The sequence below is a fragment of the Sciurus vulgaris genome, assembly GCF_902686455.1.
Source record: "Sciurus vulgaris genome assembly, chromosome: 12".
NCBI classification, from domain to species: domain Eukaryota; kingdom Metazoa; phylum Chordata; class Mammalia; order Rodentia; family Sciuridae; genus Sciurus; species Sciurus vulgaris.
The window spans coordinates 101294228-101316901 of record NC_136473.1 but is presented as its reverse complement, the minus strand read 5'-3'; the positions used below and the strand labels follow the sequence as shown (position 1 = coordinate 101316901).

Sequence of the window (22674 nt, the reverse complement as noted above, 5' to 3'; positions counted from 1 at the left end):
CTGGTTTTGAACTTGTGATCCTCCTGCCTCAGCCCCCCAAATTGCTGGGATTACAGGCATGTGTCACATTGCCTGGCCAAAGTGGTTTCTTACGGTGTGTCAATATATATATTGCTGAATCACTTAACTCTTTGCAAAACCTTATTCTTATTTTTATAGTGCTTTCTCTGCCACCTGCAATTATAAATGAGCCACAGCTGATCTCAAAAGAAAAGGTAATTGTGAGTTATGTTTGTTTGTTTTTGATACCAGAGACTGAATCCAGGAGTGCTTAAACACTAAGCCACATCCAAGCCCTTCTTTAGATTTTACTTCAGAGACTGGGTCTCACCACTTTGCTTAGGGCCTTACTCAGTTGCTGAGGTTGGCTTTAAACTCACAGTCCTCCTGTATCAGCTTCCCGAGTTACTGGGATTACAGGCATATGCCACTACCACACCCGGCATAAGATTTATTATACCAGTTTCTACAGTTCAAAACAGATCTAATAGCATAGGCTTTCCCTTCCTTGCTTTCCATTTTCTTTTGCAAAAGCAAAAATTTCGTTTGAAAACCAGATAGACTTGTAATTTCAGTTCCTAACATCAGTTCTTGGTCTCCTCTGTGGGACTCCCTATGCTGACTAACGATACTAATAAAAGCTTATAGTTACACAGCAGCTTATTTTGTGCAAGATATTGTTCTAGAATGCATTCATACAACCCACATAAGTACCATATGAAGCAATACTATTATTATCCCCATTTTAGAGATAACATAACTTGCTAAGGTCTCAGTTAATGAGTGGCAAAACCAGCATTCGAATGCTGGTGATCTGGCTCCATAATTTTTTGTCCTTAATTAGACTCAACACTGTACCCCCCTTCTATTATACTACAGGACAATTAACTAGCTTCAGGATGAGAAATCAGCGTCAGGCCTCTGGATGTTAATATAGAATTCTGTATCTGTGACATCACACTGTCATTTTTTCTGAAAGAGTGGAAACAAACATTGGAAGCAAAACATCAAGAAGCAAGCTCAGAACTGGCCCCAGTTTACATTAAAACTCAACCGGACCCTTAACTCATCATCTACACTGCATATTAACCAGGAAAGCTGCCAGGTCAATGGAACCTAAACCTAAACAAATGGATTTATTAGATACTAATTTTTCTGACCTTGTCAAATGAGAAAACAATTTGGAGTTGGTATATTAAGTTATCCAAAATAGATCTTCAAAATGCATTGATTTATATCCTTTTAAAAAACAATGGTTCTACAGGAAAAGTTTTTTCCTTACAAGTTTACCATTTGATGTTTCTAAAACTTTAAAACCTATTGTGTTGGCTTTCACTTCAGCTGAACATAACATTACAACATAGAAGAATTTTTATTATGATCTAATTTGTTATAATGAAATTTCATTACACTATAAAATGAATTCAACCAATATAAGAACATGATTAATTGTAATTTCTGATCTACTGTATTAACATTACTGTTTGCAATAGTTAAAAGGCTTTTCTCACACTTGTTTCCTACTGTTTCATATCTTAGTATGCTCCAGAATATAAGGATTTAGAAGATATCATAAGACTAATACCTAGATGATTTAATGAAGCGAAGCCACGTCTAACCAGTTTGCCTGTAGCATAAGTTCGTATTTCACTAGATTAATTAATCTTTATTAAACAGACCTACATGAAAATGCCCAAACTACTAAGAACATAATGATTAAAAGAAGCTGAGAAGCACAATATCCACATTACTTTATTTCACTGCAGATTCACAGTAAATGTGTGTTGAGTTGAATTAAAATCTCTACTTTATGAAAATAAGCTGTTTGTCCTCATTGTTTTTCGTGGTCAAGATTCCAAATGCTGAATCTAAATACTGAATTAAATCTTAACAGTCACTTATTTAGAAGTGGTTGAGGAATGAGGGTAAGATTAACCCTTTCAATATAGTTTTATCTTGGGATTACTCTCACTCAGATTTCTATTCTCACTTCAAATGAAGTATCTCTGAAACACTTCATGTTATGCAGAGCTACTGTGATCAGTCATGTCACTGAACATTTCAAAAGAAATAGTACTTGACAGATCATTTTGGAAACAATGGAGTCTGGGAGCCCTTAAGAAAATTAGCACACAAAAAATAAAGATCACGCTGGGGATATAGTTCAGTTGGTAGAGTGCTTGCCTTGCAAGCACAAGGCCCTGGGTTCAATCCCCAGCACGACAAAAAGAAAACAAAACAAAAAATAAGATCATTATTATTAGGGATAAGTGATTGATATTGTTAGGAAATTAAGCTTAGTGATTTTTTTTTTTTTTATAACGGAATGTCAAGGAACAGCCTTTCTTTCCTAGTTATGTAAATGTTTTGGACTGTGCAGGAAAGGAACTGAGGACAGGTATACTACACGAAAACAAGCCAGCAGCACTCTGTCTTGTGACACGTCCACCAGGCTAACTCTGCCTAAGCAAGAGCTGCTCATTGTTCAACTCCTTGAGGAAAGCATCTATGCACACCTCCCAAGTTCAGGGCACTTATTAAGTTCTGGGACTTTCCTCAGGTAGTGGAACACAGAGATGAATAAAGCATGATCCTCACCCTTAAAAACTAATAGGATTAATTTTTGTAAAAATCGTAACTCAGTGTGGTATAATGTAATAAAGCTATAACCAAAGTATAAGCAAAAGACTATAGGAAAACAGAAGAAATGACTACTTCTATTACCTAGAAAAATGACTCTTACATAGCTAGATTTGAACAAACTTTGATTAGTAGGTTAAGATTCTAAGATGCCATTTTTTAGAAGAATCTAAAGACAGAATATGCAAATTAACAAGTCCCAAACACTTTCTGGGTATATAAAGATTGAGGGAAGAGTTAAACTCTGAAAATGATTTAAAAAATATGCTTCCTTCAGTCTTTCATGGGCTCCTCAGAGTTCTCAGAGTCCATCACAGGGACCAGGATTAGCAAATACATTCTGGGTCAGTAGAAGTGCTAAAGGGTGAATTTATTCCCCCCTCAAATCTCCATCAGCCTCCACCATCTCACCCTAAATAAGCATTTAGTCTAAATAAAAAGGATGTGCTTGCTGTGCAAGTAAGAGTCAAGACAGGTCCCCGTGCATTAACTGCCTGTCCGATAACTGAAAACCATGAACGTTCCAAGCTTCTGATTTATAAAGGTACCAGTAACTTCTCTCTTGCAGTGCTACTTGAGAGTTCATACTGCTGCTTCTTCATGTGAGATAATGTCAGTAACATCCTTTCTGCAAGCAGGGAGCATGCATTTTTGGTATAATTCCCCCTTCATTCTATGAAAATAGGTATTTCCCTTCAATAAATTTAGGTGAAGTCAGTTTTCCACTTGAAACATTTATTTCATGTTAATGAATAAGTAAAGCAACATTTGGATAACTTATAAAGAGTAATGGTAGCATTAAGAATTCCTTTGTTGTTGTTTAGTTTGAAAAGTAACAATCTTAGAAGAATGTGTCTTCTAAAGGAATAGAATAGAAAGGAATAGAATCCTTTGTGATTTACATACACAGTGCTGAAAAAAATTTATTCAAGAAATTCTATACATAAGAGCTTTTTTAAATAACATAATATTTTTAAAAGTTTAATTGTGGTAAAAACAACATATAACAAAATTTACCATCTTAACCATTACTAAGTGCTCTATAATATGAAATATATTCATATTGTTGTGCAACCTCTAAAATTTTTCTATCTTGCAAAACTGAAACTGACCCATTAAACAACTCCCCATTACCCACTCCCTCCAGCTCGTGGAAACCACTCTTCTACTTTCTGTTTCTGCAAATTTTACTACTTTAGATAATTCATTTAAGTATACAGTATTCGTCTCTTTTTGACTGGCTTATTTTCCTTAGTATACTGTCTAAAGGTTCCTATTGTAGCATGTGTCAAAATTTCCTTCCTTTTTAAGGCTGGATGATACTCCACTTTATGTATGTAGTAAATTTTGTTTTAAATTTTGTCTGTCATTGGACACTGGTTGTATGCACTTCTTGACTACAGTAAATAGTGCTGCTATGAATATAGGGGTACAAAGACGACTTTGAGATTCTATTTTCAATTCCTTTGGATACAGACCCAGAAGTGGATTTGCTGGATTATATGGCAATTCTCTTTTTTATGTTTTCACACTGTTTTCCGTAGTGGCCACATCCTTTTATACTCCAGAACAACTTTTGGAGGAAATCAAATTAAAATGAATTTCAACTAGAATTATTTAATTAGAATTACAGTAAATTATTAGAATTAAAACCTTTAAAAGAAATAGTATTTTGAGGAAAATTAACAACAAAAATCCACAGTTTAGCTTATCTGAGACACAAAACCCTGCTTTACCAACCAGGTGGGAAAGGCACTGACTCAGACCCTGATGATAAGTGATAAGTGATTATATTTTCACTTGTTCAGACACTTTGGCACTAGTTCAGACATTTATTGATTTTAAAGATTATACACTACAGAATTCTTTCCTGCCATTTGTTATTCCACTAGAGATAATACCAAATCAGATTTATGTTAAGAAAAAAGTACTTTACAAATAGATTTCAAGATTTAAAAAAATCTTGAAAACACACACACATAAGCACTTAGCCACACATACACCCACACATATGTATATTCCTATTTTCAAAGATCACAAGAGAAATTACCTGATGGTTTCTTCATGATATAGAGAACTAACAACTGGTCCGCCAAAACCACTATGTGCCTCTTTTCCTTTCTTCTCTGGTATCTGTGGGAGGGGGAAAAAATGGAAAAAAGGCATATGGATTAAAGCAATGTATATTTAAGCCAGTTATAAAACATTACTTAAAGAAATACCAAAACTTCTATTCTTAACCATCTCTTCAAGTCATAGTAACAATTTTGAGGTGGTACCAAAAAGGGAACAGAATTCTCAGGCCAGTAGCAGAATGGGTACCCACTGGTTATCTAAGGTCACTGCAGTTCCACCTTTTGGAGTCACCTAAGCAATCCCCTAGGTGACTGCGGGATGATGTTCAATGTTGAAAAACATGGATGTTTGTGTGAAAGTGTGAAAATAAAATATAAATACCAGACATGAATGAGATCAGGAAAATCATGTCTAGATTTATAAAATTAAAGTTTTCAAACAAGAACTAAACTATAGTAAAATTTCAAATTTAATCATAAAGAAATACAAGAAAATATTTTTATGTAAAAAGAAAAAAATAGAGAAGGTAGACAAAAGAGGAAAAGAGGTTCAAACATTTAAAGAAAGAGAAAATAAACATTTTCTAAAATCAGATGTTCAATCCATGTTCCCATGATTAGCAACCCTGGCCTTCTTTACTATCACAATGGGCACTGAAGCACAAAAGTTTTTAATACTGATATAATCTTGTCAACCTTTTCTTTTGTTGCTTGAGCTTATATAGTCATATCTAAAAAGCCATGGTCAAATCCAGGTTATTAAGATCTACTCCTATGATTTCCTCAAAGATTTTTATAGTTGTAACTTTTGTTAGGCTGATGATCCATTTTGAGCTAATTTTTGTATATGTTATATGATAGGAATGCACCTTCATTCTTTTACATGTGTATATACAACTGTCCCAACATTGTTAAAGAGATTATTCTTTCCCCAATGAATGGTTCTGTCACCACCCTTACTGAGTGTATATTTCTGAACTCTCAATTCTATTCCATTGGTCTATATGTGTACCCTCATGCCAGTTCCACACTATTTAACTACGGCTTTGAAGCCTCTGACCTTTTTTTTTTTTTTTCTTTTTCCCAATACTATTTTGGCTATTTGGGGCCCTCTGTAATTTCATATGAAGATTAGTTGAATTTCCACTTCTGCAAAAAGGAAAAAAAAAGAAGGGTAGATTTTGATAGCACTGAATCCATAAATTGATTTGGACTTAACTGCCATCTTGACAAAATTAAATCTCCTAAGTCATGAATACAGTATTTATTTCCACTTATTTAAGGTTTTTGTTAGCAATATAGTTTTCACTATAAAATCTTTCACCTCCTTGGTTAAAATTATTTTTGAGTATTTTATTCTTTTGTATGTCACTGTAAATGGAAATATTTATCTTCATTTCTATTACTGGAGAGTCCACTGCTGGTGTATAAAAACAAAATAATTTGTGCATGTTGTCCTTATATCTTGCAACTTTGCTAAATTAGTCATTAACTCTAGTTGTTTGTGAATTCTTTGAATTTTCCATACATAGGATCACACCATCTGTGAGCAGATATTTTTACTTTTGCCTTTCTAATTTGGATGCTCTTTCTTTTCCTAGCTAGAATTAACAGTACAGTGTTGGGGTTCAGTGGTGAACCCCACTCATGTCTTATTGTTGATCTTAGGTGGAAAGGTTTCAATCTTTCGCCATGGAGTGTGATGCCACCCTGAGTTTTTCATAAATGCTCATTATCACATTAAACAAATTTCACCTTCATTTTTGAATGCCATCTTAACTGGGTATAGAATAACACTGAGGTATTCTTTTCCTCCTGACTTCAGACTTCTGTAAAGAAATCTGTTGTAGTTCCACTTTTTTCCCTCTCTCTCATGTTTTTTGTCTGGCTGCTTTTAAGCTTTTCTCTTTTTCACTGGTTTTCACCAATATGATGATGATGATGATGATGATGATGATGATGATGATGATGACGACGACGACGACGACGACGACGACAACAACGATGAGTGTTGGTATGTTTGTTTCTTATGCTTGTGGTTCAGTTTCTTGGGCCCGTGGAATTTTAGCAGTGATTCTCAGCAAGGGCTACTTTTTGTCCTCTCCCACCAACCCTCCAGCATCGCTGCCACCCTCCCCACCCTGGGATATTTGGCAATATCCAGGGTAGTTTTGGGTTGTCATAACTAGGCAGTGCTATTGGCATCTAGTGAAAAGGAACTATTATGCAAAGAATAGCCCTCCATAGCACTGAATTTTCTGGCCCAAAATAGCAAAGTTTCAAGGTTCAAAATTTTTGGTTTAAAGTTTTCTGCAAATGTTTAGAATTTCAGGTATTATTCATTATTATTTATTTTCTCCTCTGTCTTTCTGGGATTCCAAATGTATGCTACACTGCTTGATACTCTGCCATGGCTCACTGGATTTTCTTCATTTCTTTAGTCTTTTTATGCTTTGGACTTCATTTCGATTAGTTTCACTTCAAGTTCACTGATCTCCTAAGCAAGGCCAAAATGCTGTTGTTAATTTTCTCATATATTTTTCACTTCAGATGATGTATTTTTCCATCTCCAAAATTTTCAACTTTTTTCTTAATCTTCCATTCTCTATATTTTGCTCATGTTCTCACCTACTTTCTAGAACATACAGAATGTATTTATAATATCTTCATGTCTTTGTTATTTCATCTTCCATCTTCTTTTCTATTTGGCATCTGCACTTATGAATAAGTTTTTCTCCTGTGTCATATTTTCCTGTCCTTATTTTTTTTTTTTTTTGCCTGCTTAAAAGACAATGTTTTCTGAATTTTTCTGTGTTCCTTTAAATTATATTGATCTTTATTTTGGCATAAGTTCCTTGGAATCAGTCTGATCCTTTGGAGACTCATTTTGAAGCTTTGTTAAGGTAGAAGAGCAGTCTTTAGTGTAGGACTTAATTTAGCCCCACTATTGAAGTGAAACCTTCTGAGGCCTCTACCATATGTCATATATATATATTTTGCACTCTGACTTGTGGAAGCAAAATATGCTCAGGCCTACATCAGCTCCAGGAAGTGTGGAATCTACTGCTTTCTTGTGTTTCTTTTCCCCAGCCTGTTAGTCTTCCTTTTATAAACACAGAGAATAGTATTCAGCCAAAGGGATCATAAATAGATCTCTGGAACTCTCTGTACAGGAACAACCTTTGGTATTTGGCCCTACAAATTCTAGCTCAAATCAGGGAGACTGCCAGGCATTTCTGAGTTCCCCTCCATGCACAATAGCTTGGAAAAAATGCTTCTAGGCAATCCGCTTTGGCTCCTACAGAAATTAGCTTGCTTCCCTTCTCTCATAATTTTACATTGCTTGCAATGCAATGTCCAAAAATTATGGTTTCATTCAGTCACTGCAGTCATGTATCTGGCTTTCTTCTTGTTTTAGGCAAAAGGGTAAATCTTTTCCCTATTACTCTACCACGTTCAGGAGCAGAGACATCACAAAGATTAATTTTAATGCGAGCATACTATTCCATATGCTTAAACCATTAACTGACAATTGCATAATTGTTATCTTCATTTTCTCATTCATAAAGATAGGATGAATACCTGTATACATAAGAAACAGAGTAATTTAATTAAAATCTTTAATGAGACAGACATCATTACCCTATGTACATGTATGTATACACAAATGATATGAATCTACAACATGCACAACCATAGAAAAGAAATGATGTACTCCATTTGTGTACAATGAATCAAAATGCAGTCTATAAAAAAATTTCAAAAATAAAATTTAAAAAATCTTTGGGGAAAAATTTGACACCACAATTTTATTATATTCTAAATACATTCATTCGTTGTAGGGTTAGGCTCTCTTATATGTTAGAATACGTAACAACATTTTGGGGGATAAAAAGATTATTATTTAGGCACAGACACTATTTCAAAAATATCTGCCATTGTCAGAGTGAATTCAGAATAAAGCTCCCAAAGATGCGTTAGTTTTCTTTTCCATACACTTCATTATCAGAGGGAGTAAACTTTTGGGGTTACTTTACCCTCTTGATTTCCATTCTGTGATGAAATGTCTCTCATGGAGACTTACAGATTTCTTCCATTTCTCTCTACTCAAAATCCATTAAGTTATTTTTATGGTGCATTAGCGGTTAAACAAAGAGATGCCAATTTGACAGCCAGCAGGATAAAATTTGCCAGTTCTTCTAGTGCCTCAGGTTGTATCATTTGAGACACTGGAATGATCCTTTACTCAAAGAGGAAACCATAGTTGTTGGCTAAATCCTTATCACCTGATTCAGACTCCACCTTAGTTTCAGGTTAAGATTGAAAATCTTTATGAAACTTTCTTCCCTTTCTGTGAAAGTTCATGTTCCAAAGATCATCAGGCTACTATATGTAAAGAGGTTTCTTGCTTCTGTGTGCTTTCTCAGATTCTTTTTTTTTTTATTGGTTTGGTTGTTTGATTTGTGTAAAGGTTTAACTGTAGGACTTTTGTACAAGTCAATTAACCAATCTTACTTTCATTTGCAGAAATGTGAATAAAAGGACCTACCTCATATGATGGATTTATGGATTTTAAATATCATATTTAAAGAATAGAGGCAAAAATTGAACATTATTACATACTTTAGCTAACATAATAAGAATTATTAGCCAAAATATGGCCATTTCTCTAAAGCAAGAGTGTCAGTAAAACAGATGTTTTGATGGGGGGATGGGACATCAACAATTATAAGAAGCACCATTATTTTCTGGAAAGCTAAGAAAGAATACAGCCAATTAAATGTAACACACCACCAATTTTATTTGATTCTTCAATTTGATTCTTCTTTTCATGTTTATTATCCTTCAATGTCCTACTTGATTTTTATTAAACTCCCAGTGGACTGCTCTCAATGTTAGGCTTTCTTTGTATTAGAAAAGAGCTTTGGCTGATTAGGCAATTTTGGAAGCACAGAGCACAGACAGTTCTACAGAACCTAACTATGAGCCCTTTTTACTCTCCATGAATTAAAGAATGCAAAAACCCCTATAAGCCTTATCTGTTGGCTATTTTAGGTTTCTGTCATTCTCAGGACAAGAAGTTTTCTACTCTTTCCTTCTTCCTCCTGGAAAAACAGCAATGCCACATAAATCATGTGGCTTGTCAGCAGTCATCACTGTTGGTGGTCTGTCTCTGTTGTCTCTTATCAATTTGTTGTGTTACAGATATCAACTAGGAACTTTTGGTTATGCTATCCTAGTTATTCTGATAAGAAAACACTTGGGACTTTGAAAAACCTATGCTATAGCTACTACCACCTTTCCAGAATTCCAAATACCACACAAATTTTGTGATGAAATGCATTAAAAATGAGAATGGAAATACTAAGGGAATAGATTAGTATTGCTAAACTAATCTTTTTTCTATTACTTTTGCCTTTATCCAACTATCTTACTAGAATGCACAATTTCATGCAAGATAGGTAGCGAGCCTGAAAAGGCAAGACAAGTTTAATGAACATGTAATTTGTGGCTTACCAAAGTTTTTTGAATACTATCTCAGTATTTTAATAGGTTCCCATATTGTGGAATCCTAACTTTTCAAAGCAAGTCTCAAAACCTCATTTCTCCAATGTACTTGCAAAAACAACTAAATGTACAAACAAACTACTTGGATACAGAATGGAGCAACATGTCACACTTCTTGATTCAAAGTTCAAAATTTGATATGGTCCCACCAGCAAAAGTGTATATCCCCAGGCATGGTGGTGCATGTTTGTAATCCAAGGTACTTAGGAGACTGAGGCAAGAGGATTGCAAATTCAAGGTCAGTTTGGGCAACTTAGTGAGACTTTGTTTCAAAATAAAAAATATAAAGGACTAGGCATGTACTTCAGCAGTAGGGCGCTTACCTAGCATGTACAAAGCCCTGGGTTCATTCCCATTACTGTGCCCCCCAAAACAGAAAAAAAAAAGTAGCATCTGTCAAAAAGCAAGACTTGATTAGATCAAATTTATATGAATTCATATTTAGAGGGTAATATTAATGTCATCAGAAAATTCACAAATGGAATGTTATCTTATTGACCAACAGTTCTTTTTTTTGTTTATTTTTATACTACACTAAGGATTGCATCCAGTGTCTCACACATGCTATGCAAGCACTCTGCCACTGAGCTACAGCCCCAGTCCTAACCAACAGCTCTTTAAATATAACATCTAGCTTTGTTATTACTTCTTTAAAAAATATATATTTGTGGGGCTGGGGTTGTGGCTCAGTGGTAGAGCACTTGTCTAGCATGTGTGAGGCACTGGGTTCAATTCTCAGCACCACATGTAAATAAATGAATAAAATAAAGGTCTATCACCACCTAAAAATTTTTAAAAAATATATATATTATACATATATATTTTTTTAGTGGTCGATTATGCAATACAAAACACACTCATCAAATTTCTTGATGATAGGGTCAATGAAAGGTAACTCACACATTAGATGACAAATTTGAGATGAAAAGAAAATGTTAACATTGGAATAATATGTTGAATTAAATAAAATAGAATATGGGTTCACATAAAGAACTGAATTTAGCACAGAAGAGACACTGAATAAAAGAATATGTAAAAAAAAAGGGATTTTAAACCACTGAAAATTAAAGAATTAAATTTATAATGTGGCTGCCAAAAGTGTTAAGGTAGTTTTAAGCCACATCAGTATACGTACTATTCAGAATACGTAGTATTCAAGAGAAAAGTTTTCTCCTACATTTCCACAGTGTCTCAATAATAGTCTTCTCAATTCCAATGGTCCTGTAAAAGTGGAATCAAGAGACTGACACTTGTTCACATGAGAATGACTGGAACAGCAGTGGGACCTGATAGCAATGAGGGCAGAGAACAGTTTTAGAAATTGGGGATCTCTGGCCTGAAGAAGAGGAGGCTTAAAAGCTCTCTTAAGACATGTGAAAGGGGCTGGGGTTATGGCTCAGTGGTAGTGTGCTCGCCTAGCATGCATGAGGCCCTGGTTTCAATCCTCAGCACCACATAAAAATAAAGATATCGTGTCCACCTACAACTAAAAAAAATTTATATTAAAAAATACACACGAAAGACTCTTTAAAGATTTACTTTATATGGGTCTAAAAAGCAAAAAATATAACAAAATAGAAAAAAAAACTAATAATAATAACAACAATACAGTGAAAGAGATTTGGGCCTAATATAAAAAGAATCTTCTAACAACTGGAGTTGTTTAATAACTCTGCCACTCTTCACAAATAGTAAATTTTCCATCATTAGGAGTTTTTCAACAGAAGATGGTATGCTGAAATAATCTGTAGACAGAAAAAATCAGTCTAGACAACCACTAAAATTCTTTCTAACAATATATTATAGCCTTACAATTAAAGAAGAAATACAATTTTTTAAAATTAAAAAGACATATATAAATGGCCAATAAACCCTTGAAAAGATGCTCAATATTATTAGTCATGAAGGAAATGCAAATCCAAGCCACAAAAAGATACCTCTTCAGACCCAATAGGATAGCTATAATCAAAAAGAGAAAATAACAAGTATTAGCAAGGATGTAGAGAAATCTGGACCCTAATACACTGTTGATGGGACTGTAAAGTGTCACAGCCATTTTGGAAAACAATCTGATAGTTCCCCAAAAGTTAAACCAAGATTTACTGGTTTGTGGTTATATTTTTGAAAGACAATTCCAAATGTCATAATAATAAATGTTGAAACTGCAGAAGATCAATATCTAAAAATATAATTCTGGAAAAGTAATTTAAAAACCCTTTAAAAGACATTTACGTTTTTGAAAGGAATTTGTTTGAGAAGCATAAAAAACATAGCAGAGCATTCCATATGCCACTTTACACAATAGTCAATAATAACATACATATTTTTGCAAGCAAACTCAGGTATGCTAACAACAGTCACACAGGTATAAGTTTTCAGCAGGTGAACCATATTTATAAAGAAATAGGTCCAAATATGAAAGGTATAAATACATATGACTGTGGACAGTCATCATGTGCACCTAGCTTTATAACTGCTGTCATATGAAATAGTCTCATGGGCATCCTAAGTCTTTAGATGACTTGTAATGGGTTACCACCACAAAAGAGTTGCATATTGGGCAATTCTGGTTCATAAGCACAATGCACAAAAAAGACATCTCTTCATTTACTGAGGAAGTTCTAATGTTTTTATGTATATACACAATTCTTACGCACAAGGTCAACATGCTGGTAACAATTAGGCAAGGTCAAATTTCAAAGAAAAAAAAAGCATAAAATGTGTTAGAACTCTAAAATACATACATAGTTCATATTTCCAATATTGGAAATGAAGTAAAGATGAAATACACAGCATAGCAAATTGCAAAAAATAATGCTGATATCTAGACTAAAAGCCAAAATACAATTATTGTTACCTTTCTAAAACCCAAAATGTAGTTCTATATCAAACTGAAATGTACACTAGCCCAAACATTTTAATGGTACTTACTGAGCTATAGCATAGCTGCTTAGTTGCATTTGAGCTTTTGTAATCATTGTACAATGGAAAATTATTTATTACAAAAGTTGCCAATATCACTTTCTGAAAAACAAATCACTATATATTTAATGTAAAAATTCTTATGCTAAATAGAATAAAATTCAGATTCCCTTTTTTCCACTTGTAGATTAAGTGGGATAATAATTTTGTCATTTCTATCTTAACATTATATAACCTAGCTACTTTGGGATGGTCTTAGAATATTTTCCTAATTTGTTCCCTTTCCTACTACACCTCCCTAAAAACAAAATAGCAAGGGCTGGGGATGTGGTTCAGTGGTAGAGCTACTTGCCTAGCATGCATGAGGTACTGAGTTCAATCCCAGGTATCTGGGGTAGGGAGTGCTAGGTATCAAACTCAGCGCTTCTTTTTTTTTCTTCTTTTTGGTTTATGCCTAGTCTATTTTTATTAAATTTATAAGAATAAAGTTAAATTTTAGTTTATCAAAAAAAAAAAAAAAACCTGACAATTTAGAACGAAGGGGGAAAACTAAAAACCAAACCAAACAAACTGAAAACAAAATTCAGCATACAAAAAAGTATATTATAGCAATAGATTATGGGCAATTGTGTGGAGGTTATCCATAAGAGTCACCGATTGTGACAATCACTAATTGCATTTTAAAGTTTTCGTTATAATGAACAGCTCCCTCTACCCCTTTGTACCCCCACCAACCCTCTCCCCACCCCACTCAGTGCCCCTTTTAGGGTATGGCTGTCTTCAAAGAATATGGTCACATTCATTTTCTGCATAGTGCTGCTTTTTTTTCAAGTTATTTTATGATTTAAAGTATACCAACATAATTGTTCCCTATTAACTTGTGCCATCTCCTTTTCTGTACCACGATTCTGTGTTCTTTTGGGTGTGAGGAATTCAGTTCCACCTGCACACATTTACAGACCATACATTTGGCAGAAACAATACCATCTAGTGATCAAAGAGTAACATGCTTAGTGTCTTTTTATCCTACTATGTACATAATTATTTTTTAACCAACTAGTAACTGCTGGTTCTTCAGACAAATGCAGGTTTAATTCATTAAAAGTTCTGGAATTACATGAGTAGAAGGAATGCCAATGCAGAAATATGAAGCATTTTTAAACAAAATTTTTTGTTATTGGCATATTGTGTCGCTGATCTACTCATATCAATTTTCTACCATGTATGTTGGGCTGAATGGAAAAAAAAAAACAAACAAAACTTTATTGGTAATACCCTGAAATTCATTTTGAAAAGTCTGTTCACATCTAATTCCAAACATGTCATGGTTTGGGGATCCCACTGAAATCTTCTGCAAAGGTCCACCAAATCTCCAAAGAGATTTATAAAGAGCTTCACTTTTTCAAGTCATTAATACATACAAAAGCAGATAAATTCTAGAATTTCAGGATCCAACCAGGGCATGAGTTGTATATACTTGTCTAAAAAACAGTCAGGACAGTTTCAAAACGTTCCATCTGTTGGCTATGGTGAAAATGCACTAATTTTTCTGTTAGATTTAGTGGTAAATATGTAAGTTTATCCTCTTTGACAGTCAAATCTCTTTGTTTTAAGAAAGTTTGTGTTTTATAACACTGAAGGAACCTCTGTATTAGAGTGTCTTTGGTTCAGAAGGTCACTAAGCTTACTGAATTCTTTTTATTCTCTGATAAAGGGTGTATTTGAAGGCAAGCATAGCATTGTGTATGAAGAGGCAAAATTTGGCAGCTATCTTACTTAACTGAAAACACACTCATACCTTCTCCATTATCCAAAATCCCTCTTATACAGACTAATTTTCAAGGGGAATTGCAGTGTCCAGGATTGGGCTTTCAGGATTTCAACATCTTTGAGGATTATAATTTCCTAGAATGTGATTATTAGGGATTTTGAATTTCAGTCTTTCAAAATTTCAACATTTAGTATTATGGTGTTTGGGATTGTATTTTTGGGGATTATAATCAGTATCTGACCTAGCAACTCCCTCCTAGGTATATGCTCATTATAAATGTAGGCATATGTCGGGGCTGGGAATATAGCTCAGTCGGTACAGTGCTTGCCTTGCAAGCAGGAGGCTCTGGGTTCAATCTCCAGCACCACAAAAGAAATGCAGGCATATATCCACACAAAAACTTACAGATAAATATTTGTAGCAGCATTATTCAAAAGAGTCAAAAGGTGGAAACAACTCAATTGTCCCACAAAAGATGAATGGGTAAATAAAATGTGGTATGTCCATATAACAGATTATTCAGCTATAAAAAGGAATAAAGTACTGGTACAAGATATTATCATGGAAGAACTCTGAAAACATACTAATGAAAGAAGACTGTCACAAAAGACTACATATTGTACTGTTTTACTTGAACCATCTAAAATAGGCTGATGTGCTCAAACAGTAAGTACCTAAGTGTTTGCTTAGGACGGGTAAATGAAGAAATTGAAACTAAGAGTCAAGGTATGGAGTTGCTTTTTGAGAATGTTATAAAATGGACTGTGACAATGGTTGTACAATTTGGGGAAGATGCTAAAAATCAATCAACTGCACACTTAAATGGGTGAATTGTATGAGAAGGGAACTATAATGTGTCTTAATTTAAAAAGCCACCCAAAAGAATATGAAGTTCAAATTTAACAGGTGAAGGCATATACAATCTATACCTTACCTGGCCTGACTGGACTGCAAGATGACATCAACTAGTGATATCACAGCTGTCTTAGTTTGTGTAAGTACACTTCATGGTGTTCACACAATGACAAAATCACCTAATGATGCATTTCTCAGAATATATATCCCTTTGTTAAATAAAGGATGATTATAATTTATTTAACAGGTATGGAATAAAGTAGGCATTACTGTAATGGGTAATCTTCAATCTAGAGTCACTAGAGGAAGATCTTTTCCTATCACTATAACTACAAAATGAAATTAATTCTAGATTATACAGGGATTTAAATATATATATATACACATACACATATGTACATATATATATATTTAATAAAAAAGAAAGTAACACAAACTTAGAATTACATTTCCTGAACTGTAACCATTATGGTACAAATCCACAAAGGAAATATATTCATAATTCTTCATAAATATAATTATAATCAATGAATCTGCAAATCTTTTTGTTATCATCTTATTACTGATAGATTTATTCAGGTCAGTTTTACAGAAAAAGGCAATGCAATTTTATATTTTTGAATGTTCAAAATAGACAAGTTTGTAAGCAAAATCTTCAAAAATTTCAGAACTCCCTTGTCATTTCTAACTCTGTATGAGGCCTGGCACAACTGCCCCAGGGAAAGAAACTTAGGCAGACAGTAATTGTACTAGACGGCAGCAATAACATGCAAGGCTGGCTATTAGAAGACCATTACTGTATGTGCAGTAATTACTCCAGTATTTTCTACTGCGAGTCAGTTTGAAGAGAATCCACAGCAAACCTTTAAATAAGATACAGTTGTTCATGAACTCCACCCTAGGAAAGCACATGGAGAGTGTGAACACACTGGTTATAAGCACAGCAGGCATACAGAATATTCCTTTGATGAAAGACTGATAAAGTATGAAATTAGAACACTAGTATGCAATTCTAAACATTTTCACCTTCCAATTAAATATGAAGAATAGCAGAAAGACTGATACAATGAGTGTGACTAAATGTTGATCTTCAACCAGAGTCCAAATAAATTATATTTTATAACATCACCCTCTAACAAAAGCTTACTCAGTATTCAGATATTGTATTGGATAAAGAACCTTGGAAAACTAGAAATACCAGTAAGACAGCAGAAACAAGGAACTTTTACTAAAAGTACCCATGAAGAGATCAGGTTAAACATGTATCCACAGCCCCCTGTCCCCAGTACAGCTACCACAGGAGAGCAGCTCAATAACTAAAACCAGAATGGCAGAAATCATGGAAGTACCTGAAAGGAAAGCACACAAGGGGCAAGAGATCCATGACCAAAGGTGGGGACAGAAATTCATCCTGACAGAAAATCTGAACCTTCAGGGGTTCAACCACCTAGTGAAGGTGGATTCCTTTGACAAGTAGAGAGGGCCACACCTATGCTATTCTATATACAGTTCTCATACACAGTCAATCTGTTTACTCTGGTAGTCCAAACCATTCTGGACTGAACTGCCACTAGTTTATGTCAAAGAGTAACATACATTTTCTCACCATCACCTGCAGTCCTAAAAAATAGAAAGGTTTCTCTTTTACTCCACCTCATCTTATCCCAGTAGAAGGATCAGAGATTGCTAGCTCACTGGCCACCAGATAACTGGCCCACCTTCCTTTCCCTGTTAATTAATGCTTAAAAGACTTCAATAATTGGATCTAGTGCTAAGGAAACTTACAACCAGGAGGCAGAGAAAAATACAATCATTTAAGGCAAATAAGAAGCTAGGACTAATCAGAACAAAAGGCTTCTTTTGAGGGAGGCAAAATTAAATGAAACAGAACTCTCATATAATAAAATGTAACAATACACAGGCAAAGACAATAAATTCATAATTCCACTAAAAGTCTACCATAACACTATTATAAACATTTTACCACTGTTGCTAATATAACTTTAGTTTCATATATCTACAGCATGGTTCAAAACAGCCCTTCAATCAATAAATATAATTCAGCAACTGCAATATTTCAAAAAGAAAATGAAAAATATTCATACTTGTTAAAATCACATTCAGAAAAGACACACCTTATTATGAAGCATAATTTATGTTAATAAATATCTCTAACTTATTACACTTCAACTCAGTTCAACACAGAAAGTACTTTTAAGTACTTAGTGTCTTAAGTACTGAGCTCATCACTGAAAGGCACATTAATCAAGATACCACTATCAAAGGAATTTAGGATATGTTGCCACAAAAAACAGAAAAGAAACAATATAAGACAAATTAAGATCAAATAGTTGGGCTGGGGAGATAGCTCAGCTGGTAGAGTGCTTGCCTCCTGAGCACAAGGCCCTAAGGCCCTGAGTTCGATCCCCAGTACTGCAAAAAAAAAAAAAAAAAAAAAAAAAAAAAAGATCAAATAGTAAATTGTATACCATAAATACTAAATGCTAGTATGCTAGTATTTATAGGCTAGAGGCTTCATAGAGTAAACCAGAGAATTAATAAACAAACAAAAACATAGGTAGAAACAGTAAGGAAAGCATCTCACGAAAGAGCATGAGTCAACACACACATGACAAATTCACTGATGTGAGAAGTAATGAAGAACAATGAGGCAGCATGCCAAGCAGAAGCTAAATTTGCAGTATATAAAGTTAGATAGGAAAATCTGGATTCATAATGTTGAGGAGAAAAATACAGATTACAGAGGGTCTTGAAAGTAAGAATTAAAAACTTACAGATTTAAGTTAATGGTTTCTAATAGGTTGGGTATAAGACTGATTTTTGCCATCTTCCTCTTAAACTTCCTTACGAAGACCACATATTCTGAATCTTCATTGTACACAATACAGTCACACTTAACAATGCAATAAATTCTTAAAGAACATATAGATTCAAAGTCTTAATAGAATGTTTTATTATAAGTTTTATAAGAACTTAAAGTTCTAACAAAAGTAATGACATTTTTCAAGATCTCAGTACTATATGTTACTGAAAGTGATAAGTTCACTTTATGGTAACCTGCTAGTCTAACACAGAGCTTAAACTATTCCAGTTATTTGAGTGAAATCTCCAATACTTCATTAATTGGCTCTAACCCACCTTAACATTTTAAATTTAAAAACCATAGTTACTAATTTAAATTTTTTTGTGCTTTCTCCAGAACTACAACTTACTGTTTTGTCTTTCCCTCTAGTTGTAGCTGCACAATTTGTTAAAGGTATCACTGCCATGCAGTTCATAAAACCAGAGACTGAAACATTCAATTTTGGCTTAGCTAAGGAGACCCAGCTTAAATTAGCACTCACTGTTCACAAATAGCTAATGAATGTCCTGATGGTGTAGGCAAAAGAGAAGATGACTGCTTCTTTGTGGCTGTTCTATTTCCAATATAAAGGTCTTTACACATGGTTTACCAGGCAGTAGGTAAACTAATAGCTGTTAGTACATTTTGATAAGTGTTCTCACACATTCGTGTTAGTTTAAATATAACACAGACAGTAAAAAGAATTTGGCATTCTATCATCTCCCAATATATATGTAATGTCAAGTTTCTGAGACAAACATTATTACCCTATGTACATGTAATATTACAAAATGGTGCGACTCTACTTCATGTACAACCAGAGAAACAACAGTTGTACCCCATTTGTGTACAATGAATCAAAATAAATAAATAAATAAATAAAAGCTTTCAAGCTTCATGGGGAACAGGAAAAATTAAAATCATAAATTTTTACAAAATCATTAAATTCTTATTCTGCATTCTACTGGGGATATTTACACAGGGAAAGGGCTAACACAATCTACTTGTATTTATATATCAAATTTGAAATACTTTTTCTGCAGTACTGGGGACAAAGGAGAAATCGAACACTCATGACCCTAAGAAAATATTTAAAGCTGGTAAAGTGCGTATGTTTATTTAAGATACTATATGGGGGTAAAGGTTTAATTTAGTAAGCTTTAATCCAAAATGTAAGATGAAATTTTAGCATGTTATTTATTCTAATTATATTTAATTTTTAAGCAATAAACCAAAAATTGAAATGTAAATATAGTGTATGAGAGGGCTATAGGCCATTTATGATCATATTTCTATAAAATATTTACGAGATACTTACTATTTGTGTTTGATTTGGCAGTTTGTTCATAATGCTTTTTCATTAAGAACTTAACACTGCCAACACCTGATAGTTTTCCTGACTTGGGGAAAAACTTAATGCTGTATCTTAGGTGTATTTAAAATTTTTAAATATTTTGTTTTATTATTAAAATAATTAAATTAATCTTTATTAAAATTTACCTCTAATTCTTCACCTATGCACAAAATGCCCATTAAATAGTTCATGGATGCCAAAAACTTAAAAAATAGTTCCTAATTTGTCCAGAAAATCTGCTGCGTCTAAGTGATTCATTTTTGTTTCCTAGTAGTTATAATCAAGATTATTTAGGTTTTAGTATTGAAAGGTCAAAGTTGAAACACATACAGAGACTACCAACGATAAGTTAGCACACAAATCAGCATAAAAGAGGTAACAGCCCTCAAATAATAGGAAGAAACTTCCCATTCATTTTATAGGTATTCTTCACTCCTGACCCCATCTAATTACTTGTGGTCTTAAGCTATTCATTTGTAAGTTGGCTAAAGTAACCAGTAAATACTCCTTTGGGGCATATCATTTGTAATACTGATTTATTGGACTGTTGCCTCATGGTACAGAGGTCTGACCCTGTGTTTATAATTAGGCTGCACAGTAAAGAAATGGAATGATGCTTACCATCTTGCTTTATGAAATGGTATAAACATATAAAATATTATAGTTTATTAAATAAGTGGAGAATGTGGGTTTTCCCTATATAGTTTGAAAACACTATTTTTAGCAACATCATAACTTACATTCAAACTGCTGGCTTACTATGGTTCTACAAACCATCTTTGAAACAGGCACCATACTTCATTTTAGGTATGTATTTCCCTATTTATTCAGTAACAACTGATGGCTACTGACCCCTAATTGTGAATAATACAGTAGAGACCCAGACAGATACACTTTCTTAATCTTGTCTAGAGAAGAGCGATGTCAACTGTGAATTACAAGGAGATAAATATCATCTAAAGGAAAAGTATAAACTATATAGTTTTAAAGTTAAGTTTCACTCTTTTTCTCCCAAATTCTACAGAGTAATATTCTCATACATTTTTCTCCACCGTTTACTATGAATCAATTCTGGTTCACAGTTTGTAGCCACAGATTGATCCACAGGAAAGTTCTGTATAGTACCATGTTCACAGTGGGTGCTCAATGTCCATTGCTAGTATTCAATAATTATTAACCACTAATGAAAAATCACAAGTGACTAACAGAAAACATGAGACTGTATATCTTCCTAGACAAATAGTGCACTGCTTGATGAATAAATCAATAACCAAAACTAAAATATTTGGCTACTGACTACCTGGAATCCAACCTGAAGAAATAATTAGATAAGTGTGCAAAAATATAAGAAGAAAGATATTTATCAGCATTGCCTATGTGAGGGAAAATGTAAAGTAGGCAAATGTCCCAAAGAGAATATTGGCTAAATTAAATAGGATTCATCCATACAACAGAATACTATGCAATTATTAGAAATCATATATGCACACTGACATAGAAAAATGATAACTGCAGAATAAAGCAGATTTTTAAAAAAATCATCTTAGTATGATCACATTTGGAAGAAAAATAAAATTATAACTATTTATATGTATATATATATAATGAGAAATTTTTCAAAACACCAACACCAAAATGTTAACAATGGTTTAAGATCACTCTTATTTTCATCTAGAAACTCCTTTATGCTATCAGAAAGTTTCTGTACGAAGCATATTTTTTGGATCTGGGGGTGTAGCTCAGTGGTAGGATGCATGCTTAGCACGTGTGAGGCCCAGGTTCAATCCCTAGCACCCAAACACACAAACATTATTTTAATAATCAGAAAAAAATAAAGGCTATTTCCTCTTTAGGAAAAAAAAAAAAGACTACCAACCAAACACACTAAAACTTGGCTAGGTATGTTGTGGAGTAGGCAGGCAGCTTTACAATCAGCTCATACATAGGCTCTAATAAGCAGGTCTCATGGATTAAATTAATTGGAGGCAGTATGGTTAGAAACTTAGGCTCTGGAATCAAGAAGAACTGCATTAATTTTCTAACCATCATTATTAAATGTATACGACATCAGGTGTGGTTACTTTATTTTCTTGAAGTTTTTGAGGCCTTGAGTTCCTCATCTGTAAAGCAGTAATAATAACAGCATCTACCTCAGAGTCGTTACCAATACATAATATATACAAAGAACTTAGGTAAACTCACATTTGTACGTGTACAAATGTGAGTTATATTTTTGTCTATACAAAAATAATAGTTATAAATTCAGCTTCTACAAAATCCCCAAAGATTAATTTTGAACAAACTAAGCACTTTCAAATATTTTCTATATTTTAAAAGCATCTGGTTCTCCATTTTCAATAATTATCCCAGTGTGTATACATTTAAGTAGTAATTATTTTTCTACCGTTTTATCAGATGTTCAATGTGAAAAAAATTATCTTATAAAAAGTATATACAGTAAAAAGTAAAAATCTTTGCCTTTCATTGCTACTTCCTCAATCCCACATCATTTCTTTCAATATTATGTCTGTGACCATGTGTGGGCACAAACATACCTGGTGTGTCTGGGGGCTTCATTTCTCAAAATGGGATCATGCTAAACATACTGTACCTGCACTTTATCTTG

General features: G+C 33.7%; 1 protein-coding gene across 6 annotated transcripts in view; it reads right to left on the bottom strand.

Moving 5' to 3' along the window:
• Window positions 1-22674, bottom strand: part of ACBD6 (acyl-CoA binding domain containing 6) — a 150011-nt gene that overhangs the window by 97978 nt on the left and 29359 nt on the right. For all 6 annotated transcript variants that reach the window (XR_013758010.1, XR_013758011.1, XR_013758012.1 and 3 more), the window contains exon 4: window positions 4691-4773. Coding sequence is in view for 2 of the 6 variants with exons in the window: in XM_079105950.1 (XP_078962076.1) it covers window positions 4691-4773 (83 nt within the window). In the remaining 4 variants the exon portion in view is untranslated. The remainder of the gene's footprint in view (window positions 1-4690; window positions 4774-22674) is intronic.